The sequence below is a fragment of the Oncorhynchus masou genome, chromosome 28 (genome assembly GCF_036934945.1).
Source record: "Oncorhynchus masou masou isolate Uvic2021 chromosome 28, UVic_Omas_1.1, whole genome shotgun sequence".
NCBI lineage: Eukaryota > Metazoa > Chordata > Actinopteri > Salmoniformes > Salmonidae > Oncorhynchus > Oncorhynchus masou.
Genome location: NC_088239.1, coordinates 72,961,635 through 72,972,353, shown reverse-complemented (window position 1 = coordinate 72,972,353; position 10,719 = coordinate 72,961,635). Strand labels below are relative to the sequence as shown.

General features: G+C 46.5%; 1 protein-coding gene across 1 annotated transcript in view; it reads right to left on the bottom strand.

Annotated features, from left to right (window-relative positions):
- Positions 1-356: 356 nt before the first annotated feature.
- The window catches only part of LOC135518219 (carboxyl-terminal PDZ ligand of neuronal nitric oxide synthase protein-like), a 159,342-nt gene continuing 148,979 nt past the window's right edge, over positions 357-10,719 (bottom strand). Inside the window, exon 10 of the mRNA XM_064943212.1 lies at positions 357-461. Within this exon, the coding sequence (XP_064799284.1) occupies positions 438-461 (24 nt within the window). The 3' untranslated portion in view covers positions 357-437. The remainder of the gene's footprint in view (positions 462-10,719) is intronic.

Sequence of the window (10,719 nt, the reverse complement as noted above, 5' to 3'; positions counted from 1 at the left end):
GTGTGTGTGCTGCATTGAATAGGCCCTCTGGCATATGGCTACTCTCAAATGTGGCTGGTCTTCAAGAAAAGGTTTGTACAGTAAGATGTATAAACTAAGCTATGTTTAGATAGTTTACCTTTCATCCAGGGCTGTCAAATTCCTTGTTTCCAACCGCACAATCTCATTTGACAACACTTCCGAGCTGTCTTTCCGCCCTGGCTTCCCATTGGATGTTCTTCTGATGAGTGTGTCTGTCTCCGTCTCCCCCCCGTTTTGAGAGCCCAGTGGTTTGGTCCCATTCTCCAGGTTGAGGAGGTTGAGGTAGGACTCGGCACCATCCACCTGGGAAGCGGTGAGGGGGCGGTTTTGGAGTGGCCCTGCAGGGGTGGAGGTGATGGGCTGGTCCATGCTGCTCAAGCTGTAATGGTTTTTCAGGTTGAGTGACAGAGACCTGGTCATCCATGACGACTCCTGATCATCTACAGGGGAAGGAAGAGAAATGTCTTTAACTGACAAAGTTGAACACAAATAGTCAAAAAATGAATATTTTAATGAAATGAAGCAAACAAGTCTAACTTTAGCCCACACTCTCAATGTCCCTAGTTGTTCGTCAGTTTCTCTCACACCTCCTTCCCTGTCTCTTTCTCACAGACAAAAATTACTCAAAATAAAAAAACACACACACACACACACACACACACACACACACACACACACACACACACACACACACACACACACACACACACACACACACACACAGTTGTCAGTCAATTTCTTCTGTCTTTCTTTCAAATCATCATCTCATTATCAGTTTTTCTCTCTCTTTCCTTCCTCCATTTCTCTCACTTATTTCACATCTCAATCTCTCTCTAACACACACACACAAATACACACATGCCTATGTGAGTACACTCTCCAGAGACAGAGGTTTCGGCTGTGCAGCCGGCAGCGTCTGAGTGGACTGTGTCTTAGATTGGTTGGATTAGCATTTACTAGTTCTGGGTGTACCATGATTTAAGATGAAACATGAAACACCACGTGTCAACCCCACAAAAACAAATATACAGACACTACCACACAAATGGTGCCGTACTGGTAGCAATGGCTGATAGGTCCCATTCATTTAGATTTTTTTGGGGCATCAGCTATTTGTGTTTTGATTGCTCTTTTGAATTTGTTTTAATCATGGCCAAGATGAAAGACTGTTGTTGTCTTGTTTGGCTATAGATAACTACACTCTAAAAATGATGGCTTCAACAAGGCTTCTTCTAAGATCCTCAAAGTTCTTTGAAGAACCTTAGGGTTCTTGGCACTGAAAATGGCCCCCAAAAGGTTCTTCCAAGAACCCCATAGGAGGTGTGGTTCATAGAGAAACCTCATTAGTTGGTGGGGGGGTTCTTTCAAGGACCTAACTGGCCGATCGAAACATTTGGATTTGAAAAGACAGCAGGTTCAGGCACTAACAGTAACTGAAACATGTAAAGATCTCCTCAATGTAAGGTTGGTCCCTTATATCTAAATGGATATTGTTTTATGATGATACCATCTATCCTTTCAGATTTGTGCAAATCTTTCTAAAACAGAAAATAGACACAATTCAATGGATATCAATCAACAAAGAGGTAAGAATGTTGAAGGCCAGCTGTGTTGGGTGCAGATGACTGAACTTGCTCACTTTTGAGTCTGTCTGCAGGTATACAGACGAGGATGCATACAACGGTATTCAATTGGTATTGGTATGTTATGCAGATCACATGTACCATCCTCCTCCCTTACGATCAAGGCAGCCCCCCGCACCGCTCTGATTCAGAGGGGTTGGGTTAAATGCAGAAGACACATTTCAGTTGAAGGCATTCAGTTGTACAACTGACTAGGTATCCCCCATTCCCTTTCTGTTGAACAACTGACTAGGTATCCCCCTTTCCCTTTCTGTTGAACAACTGACTAGGTATCCCCCTTTCCCTTTCTGTTGAACAACTGACTAGGTATCACCCTTTCCTTTCTGTTGAACAACTGACTAGGTATCCCCCTTTCCCTTTCTGTTGAACAACTGACTAGGTATCCCCCTTTCCCTTTCTGTTGAACAACTGACTAGGTATCCCCCTTTCCCTTTCTGTTGAACAACTGACTAGGTATCCCCCTTTCCCTTTCTGTTGAACAACTGACTAGGTATCCCCCTTTCCCTTTCTGTTGAACAACTGACTAGGTATCCCCCTTTCCCTTTCTGTTGAACAACTGACTAGGTATCACCCTTTCCCTTTCTGTTGAACAACTGACTAGGTATCCCCCTTTCCCTTTCTGTTGAACAACTGACTAGGTATCCCCCTTTCCCTTTCTGTTGAACAACTGACTAGGTATCCCCCTTTCCCTTTCTGTTGAACAACTGACTAGGTATCCCCCTTTCCCTTTCTGTTGAACAACTGACTAGGTATCCCCCTTTCCCTTTCTGTTGAACAACTGACTAGGTATCCCCCTTTCCCTTTCTGTTGAACAACTGACTAGGTATCCCCCTTTCCCTTTCTGTTGAACAACTGACTAGGTATCACCCTTTCTGTTGAACAACTGACTAGGTATCCCCCTTTCCCTTTAACAACTGACTAGGTATCCCCCTTTCCCTTTCTGTTGAACAACTGACTAGGTATCCCCCTTTCCCTTTCTGTTGAACAACTGACTAGGTATCCCCCTTTCCCTTTAACAACTGACTAGGTATCCCCTTTCCCTTTCTGTTGAACAACTGATGAGGTATCCCCCTTTCCCTTTCTGTTGAACAACTGACTAGGTATCCCCCATTCCCTTTCTGTTGAACAACTGACTAGGTATCCCCCTTTCCTTTTCTGTTGAACAACTACCTAGGTATCCCCCTTTCCCTTTCTTTGAACAACTGATGAGGTATCCCCCTTTCCCTTTCTGTTGAACAACTGACTAGGTATCCCCCTTTCCCTTGAACAACTGACTAGGTATCCCCCTTTCCCTTTCTGTTGAACTACTGACGAGGTATCCCCCTTTCCCTTTCTGTTGAACTACTGACGAGGTATCCCCCTTTCCCTTTCTGTTGAACTACTGACGAGGTATCCCCCTTTCCCTTTCTGTTGAACAACTGACTAGGTATCCCCCTTTCCCTTTCTGTTGAACAACTGACTAGGTATCCCCCTTTCCCTTTCTGTTGAACAACTGACTAGGTATCCCCCTTTCCCTTTCTGTTGAACAACTGACTAGGTATCCCCCTTTCCCTTTCTGTTGAACAACTGACTAGGTATCCCCCTTTCCCTTTCTGTTGAACTACTGACGAGGTATCCCCCTTTCCCTTTCTGTTGAACTACTGACGAGGTATCCCCCTTTCCCTTTCTGTTGAACAACTGACTAGGTATCCCCCTTTCCCTTTCTGTTGAACAACTGACTAGGTATCCCCCTTTCCCTTTCTGTTGAACAACTGACTAGGTATCCCCCTTTCCCTTTCTGTTGAACAACTGACTAGGTATCCCCCTTTCCCTTTCTGTTGAACAACTGACTAGGTATCCCCCTTTCCCTTTCTGTTGAACAACTGACTAGGTATCCCCCTTTCCCTTTCTGTTGAACAACTGACTAGGTATCCCCCTTTCCCTTTCTGTTGAACAACTGACTAGGTATCCCCCTTTCCCTTTCTGTTGAACAACTGACTAGGTATCCCCCTTTCCCTTTCTGTTGAACAACTGACTAGGTATCTCCCTTTCCCTTTCTGTTGAACAACTGACTAGGTATCCCCCATTCCCTTTCTTTGAACAACTGATGAGGTATCCCCCTTTCCCTTTCTGTTGAACAACTGACTAGGTATCCCCTTTCCCTTTCTGTTGAACAACTGACTAGGTATCCCCCTTTCCCTTTCTTTGAACAACTGATGAGGTATCCCCCTTTCCCTTTCTGTTGAACAACTGACTAGGTATCCCCTTTCCCTTTCTGTTGAACAACTGACTAGGTATCCCCCTTTCCCTTTCTGTTGAACAACTGACTAGGTATCCCCCTTTCCCTTTCTTTGAACAACTGACGAGGTATCCCCCTTTCCCTTTCTGTTGAACAACTGACTAGGTATCCCCCTTTCCCTTTCTGTTGAACAACTGACTAGGTATCCCCCTTTCCCTTTCTGTTGAACAACTGACTAGGTATCCCCCTTTCCCTTTCTGTTGAACAACTGACTAGGTATCCCCCTTTCCCTTTCTGTTGAACAACTGACTAGGTATCCCCCTTTCCCTTTCTTTGAACAACTGACGAGGTATCCCCCTTTCCCTTTCTGTTGAACAACTGACTAGGTATCCCCCTTTCCCTTTCTGTTGAACAACTGACTAGGTATCCCCCTTTCCCTTTCTGTTGAACAACTGACTAGGTATCCCCCTTTCCCTTTCTGTTGAACAACTGACTAGGTATCCCCCTTTCCCTTTCTGTTGAACAACTGACTAGGTATCCCCCTTTCCCTTTCTGTTGAACAACTGACTAGGTATCCCCCTTTCCCTTTCTGTTGAACAACTGACTAGGTATCCCCTTTCCCTTTCTGTTGAACAACTGACTAGGTATCCCCCTTTCCCTTTCTGTTGAACAACTGACTAGGTATCCCCCTTTCCCTTTCTGTTGAACAACTGACTAGGTATCACCCTTTCCCTTTCTGTTGAACAACTGACTAGGTATCACCCTTTCCCTTTCTGTTGAACAACTGACTAGGTATCCCCCTTTCCCTTTCTGTTGAACAACTGACTAGGTATCACCCTTTCCCTTTCTGTTGAACTACTGACTAGGTATCCCCCTTTCCCTTTCTGTTGAACAACTGACTAGGTATCACCCTTTCCCTTTCTGTTGAACTACTGACTAGGTATCCCCCTTTCCGTTTCTGTTGAACAACTGACTAGGTATCCCCCTTTCCCTTTCTGTTGAACAACTGACTAGGTATCACCCTTTCTGTTGAACAACTGACTAGGTATCCCCCTTTCCCTTTAACAACTGACTAGGTATCCCCCTTTCCCTTTCTGTTGAACAACTGACTAGGTATCCCCCTTTCCCTTTCTGTTGAACAACTGACTAGGTATCCCCCTTTCCCTTTCTGTTGAACAACTGACTAGGTATCTCCCTTTCCCTTTCTGTTGAACAACTGACTAGGTATCCCCCTTTCCCTTTCTGTTGAACAACTGACGAGGTATCCCCCTTTCCCTTTCTGTTGAACAACTGACGAGGTATCCCCCTTTCCCTTTCTTTGAACAACTGACGAGGTATCCCCCTTTCCCTTTCTGTTGAACAACTGACTAGGTATCACCCTTTCCCTTTCTGTTGAACTACTGACTAGGTATCCCCCTTTCCCTTTCTGTTGAACAACTGACTAGGTATCACCCTTTCCCTTTCTGTTGAACTACTGACTAGGTATCCCCCTTTCCGTTTCTGTTGAACAACTGACTAGGTATCCCCCTTTCCCTTTCTGTTGAACAACTGACTAGGTATCACCCTTTCTGTTGAACAACTGACTAGGTATCCCCCTTTCCCTTTAACAACTGACTAGGTATCCCCCTTTCCCTTTCTGTTGAACAACTGACTAGGTATCCCCCTTTCCCTTTCTGTTGAACAACTGACGAGGTATCCCCCTTTCCCTTTCTGTTGAACAACTGACTAGGTATCTCCCTTTCCCTTTCTGTTGAACAACTGACTAGGTATCCCCCTTTCCCTTTCTGTTGAACAACTGACGAGGTATCCCCCTTTCCCTTTCTGTTGAACAACTGACGAGGTATCCCCCTTTCCCTTTCTTTGAACAACTGACGAGGTATCCCCCTTTCCCTTTCCCTCTTCAATGAACAGCACATAGGCAACATTTTTTTCATTCACATTCACCACGGAAACCAAGGTATGAATACTGTCGTGTGCATGTTTTGTTAATCATCTGTATAATTACTATTTTTTGGATTCCCAGACTTCACCCTCCCTACACCTCTGATGAATATAACAGGAAGCCTGTTATCACCATGCACTGACTATGGATACGGAGAACATCAAAACATGAACATCAACACGCCAGAGGATATACACATTAGACTTGGGGCTCTGCTGGGAGTTTACCTCTCTTTGGATTGTTTTATTCTGCTTTGCCACTAAAACCATAATAAACACTGACAACTAAAATATTGTGTTATTGTTATTATTGTTATGCTTATCATTATTAATAACCCAAATGGTTCTTCAAAAGGTTCTTTGAGGATCCATTAAAAGGGGTTATTTGAAGAACTTATAGGGGTTCCCCCACAGTTTCAATTTGAAGAACCCCTAAAGGATACTTCTTTTTAGAGTGTAGCAGCTAGCTAGCTATGGATTGTTTGAATTTGATTGTGATGAATTCCGCAGCCCTAGTGGTGAGCTCTCAGCACCGTGTGGCAGCAGTAACGTTAGCTTCAGCCAAGTGGGTGATACACAGAGTTCGTGGAGATTAGTAGCTAGCTAGTTCGCTAACCATCAAGCTACAAAGCCCGGAGAAAGGACATTGGGGACAGAGAAGTGAACTGGGCTCATATCTCTATAGGTGTTGAGGATGCGGACCTAACTGTCTCACCTCCGTGACCATCCATACCTGAAGTTCCTCCTCTCGTAACGCCATCTGAACTGCTTCAATTCATCACTCATCCTTACAGTACCTAACTTCCTATCTGTGGTGATACAATGTTATTATTTTGGATTTGTTGTAGTTTGTTATATGCTTCTGTATACGCAATTCAGCTTTTATCTGCCATGTACACAACATAAAACTAAAGAAACAAATACATACTAACAAATCTGCACACACACACACACACACACACACACACACACACACACACACACACACACACACACACACACACACACACACACACACACACACACACACACACACACACACACACACACACACACACACACACACACACACACAGGGTCCAAAATGAACACCTGCCAAGCGCAAAATGCGGGTAGATTTTACATTTGGCGAGTAGATCTCAGAAGGCTATCCACCACACTGGAGGGTAAATCTCAGAAGGCTATCCACCACACTGGAGGCTGAATCTCAGAAGGCTATCCACCACACTGGAGGGTGAATCTCAGAAGGCTATCCACCACACTGGAGGCTGAATCTCAGAAGGCTATCCACCACACTGGAGGGTGAATCTCAGAAGGCTATCCACCACACTGGAGGCTGAATCTCAGAAGGCTATCCACCACACTGGAGGGTGAATCTCAGAAGGCTATCCACAACACTGGAGGGTGAATCTCAGAAGGCTATCCACCACACTGGAGGTTGAATCTCAGAAGGCTATCCACCACACTGGAGGGTAAATCTCAGAAGGCTATCCACAACACTGGAGGCTGAATCTCAGAAGGCTATCCACCACACTGGAGGGTAAATCTCAGAAGGCTATCCACCACACTGGAGGGTGAATCTCAGAAGGCTATCCACCACACTGGAGGCTGAATCTCAGAAGGCTATCCACCACACTGGAGGGTAAATCTCAGAAGGCTATCCACCACACTGGAGGGTGAATCTCAGAAGGCTATCCACCACACTGGAGGGTAAATCTCAGAAGGCTATCCACCACACTGGAGGCTGAATCTCAGAAGGCTATCCACCACACTGGAGGGTAAATCTCAGAAGGCTATCCACCACACTGGAGGCTGAATCTCAGAAGGCTATCCACCACACTGGAGGGTAAATCTCAGAAGGCTATCCACCACACTGGAGGGTGAATCTCAGAAGGCTATCCACCACACTGGAGGCTGAATCTCAGAAGGCTATCCACCACACTGGAGGGTAAATCTCAGAAGGCTATCCACCACACTGGAGGGTGAATCTCAGAAGGCTATCCACCACACTGGAGGGTAAATCTCAGAAGGCTATCCACCACACTGGAGGCTGAATCTCAGAAGGCTATCCACCACACTGGAGGGTAAATCTCAGAAGGCTATCCACCACACTGGAGGGTAAATCTCAGAAGGCTATCCACCACACTGGAGGGTGAATCTCAGAAGGCTATCCACCACACTGGAGGGTGAATCTCAGAAGGCTATCCACCACACTGGAGGGTGAATCTCAGAAGGCTATCCACCACACTGGAGGGTGAATCTCAGAAGGCTATCCACCACACTGGAGGCTGAATCTCAGAAGGCTATCCACCACACTGGAGGGTAAATCTCAGAAGGCTATCCACCACACTGGAGGCTGAATCTCAGAAGGCTATCCACCACACTGGAGATGAATCTCAGAAGGCTATCCACCACACTGGAGGCTGAATCTCAGAAGGCTATCCACCACACTGGAGGGTGAATCTCAGAAGGCTATCCACAACACTGGAGGGTGAATCTCAGAAGGCTATCCACAACACTGGAGGGTGAATCTCAGAAGGCTATCCACCACACTGGAGGGTGAATCTCAGAAGGCTATCCACCACACTGGAGGGTGAATCTCAGAAGGCTATCCACCACACTGGAGGGTGAATCTCAGAAGGCTATCCACCACACTGGAGGCTGAATCTCAGAAGGCTATCCACCACACTGGAGGCTGAATCTCAGAAGGCTATCCACCACACTGGAGGGTGAATCTCAGAAGGCTATCCACAACACTGGAGGGTGAATCTCAGAAGGCTATCCACCACACTGGAGGCTGAATCTCAGAAGGCTATCCACCACACTGGAGGGTAAATCTCAGAAGGCTATCCACCACACTGGAGGGTGAATCTCAGAAGGCTATCCACCACACTGGAGGGTGAATCTCAGAAGGCTATCCACCACACTGGAGGCTGAATCTCAGAAGGCTATCCACCACACTGGAGGGTGAATCTCAGAAGGCTATCCACCACACTGGAGGGTGAATCTCAGAAGGCTATCCACCACACTGGAGGGTGAATCTCAGAAGGCTATCCACCACACTGGAGGGTGAATCTCAGAAGGCTATCCACCACACTGGAGGGTGAATCTCAGAAGGCTATCCACCACACTGGAGGCTGAATCTCAGAAGGCTATCCACCACACTGGAGGGTGAATCTCAGAAGGCTATCCACCACACTGGAGGGTGAATCTCAGAAGGCTATCCACCACACTGGAGGGTGAATCTATCCACCACACTGGAAATCTCAGGCTATCCACCACACTGGAGGGTGAATCTCAGAAGGCTATCCACCACACTGGAGGCTGAATCTCAGAAGGCTATCCACCACACTGGAGGGTGAATCTCAGAAGGCTATCCACCACACTGGAGGGTGAATCTCAGAAGGCTATCCACCACACTGGAGGCTGAATCTCAGAAGGCTATCCACCACACTGGAGGGTGTAATCTCAGAAGGCTATCCACCACACTGGAGGGTGAATCTCAGAAGGCTATCCACCACACTGGAGGCTGAATCTCAAAAGGCTATCCACCACACTGGAGGGTGAATCTCAGAAGGCTATCCACCACACTGGAGGGTGAATCTCAGAAGGCTATCCACCACATTGGAGGGTGAATCTCAGAAGGCTATCCACCACACTGGAGGGTGAATCTCAGAAGGCTATCCACCACACTGGAGGGTGAATCTCAGAAGGCTATCCACCACACTGGAGGGTGAATCTCAGAAGGCTATCCACCACACTGGAGGGTGAATCTCAGAAGGCTATCCACCACACTGGAGGGTGAATCTCAGAAGGCTATCCACCACACTGGAGGGTGAATCTCAGAAGGCTATCCACCACACTGGAGGCTGAATCTCAGAAGGCTATCCACCACACTGGAGGGTGAATCTCAGAAGGCTATCCACCACACTGGAGGGTGAATCTCAGAAGGCTATCCACCACACTGGAGGGTGAATCTCAGAAGGCTATCCACCACACTGGAGGGTATCCACCACACTGGAATCTCAGAAGGCTATCCACCACACTGGAGGGTGAATCTCAGAAGGCTATCCACCACACTGGAGGGTGAATCTCAGAAGGCTATCCACCACACTGGAGGGTGAATCTCAGAAGGCTATCCACCACACTGGAGGGTGAATCTCAGAAGGCTATCCACCACACTGGAGGCTGAATCTCAGAAGGCTATCCACCACACTGGAGGCTGAATCTCAGAAGGCTATCCACCACACTGGAGGGTGAATCTCAGAAGGCTATCCACCACACTGGAGGGTGAATCTCAGAAGGCTATCCACCACACTGGAGGGTGAATCTCAGAAGGCTATCCACCACACTGGAGGGTGAATCTCAGAAGGCTATCCACCACACTGGAGGGTGAATCTCAGAAGGCTATCCACCACACTGGAGGGTGAATCTCAGAAGGCTATCCACCACACTGGAGGGTGAATCTCAGAAGGCTATCCACCACACTGGAGGGTGGTCCAGTATTGTAGGTTATTACTCAGCTCTTGATTAGCTTTGGTTCACCTCAAAATAGTGTATAAATACAACCAAATGATAGGCTTACTGATGCTGACATGGATCTCCATGGCTCTGTAACATTCTATTTCAATGTTTGTCTCCAGATGCTGTTTACATTTTAAAGCATTGTGATACAATTGACTTTACCGACCTTATAGTGTTGATCCTTAAGTAAACAAAGCGTAGAAGGATAATTTAGCTGCCAGCTATATTGGATAACATGATTGTATATTCAAATATTATAATATTAATATGATGTTTGATTTTTGCAGTTCAGATGAAAAACAAAGGAATCGCTGTGGGCTCAACATACAGAAATAAGAAGCAGGGCAAATAGTTTTTGCACCATATTGCTGA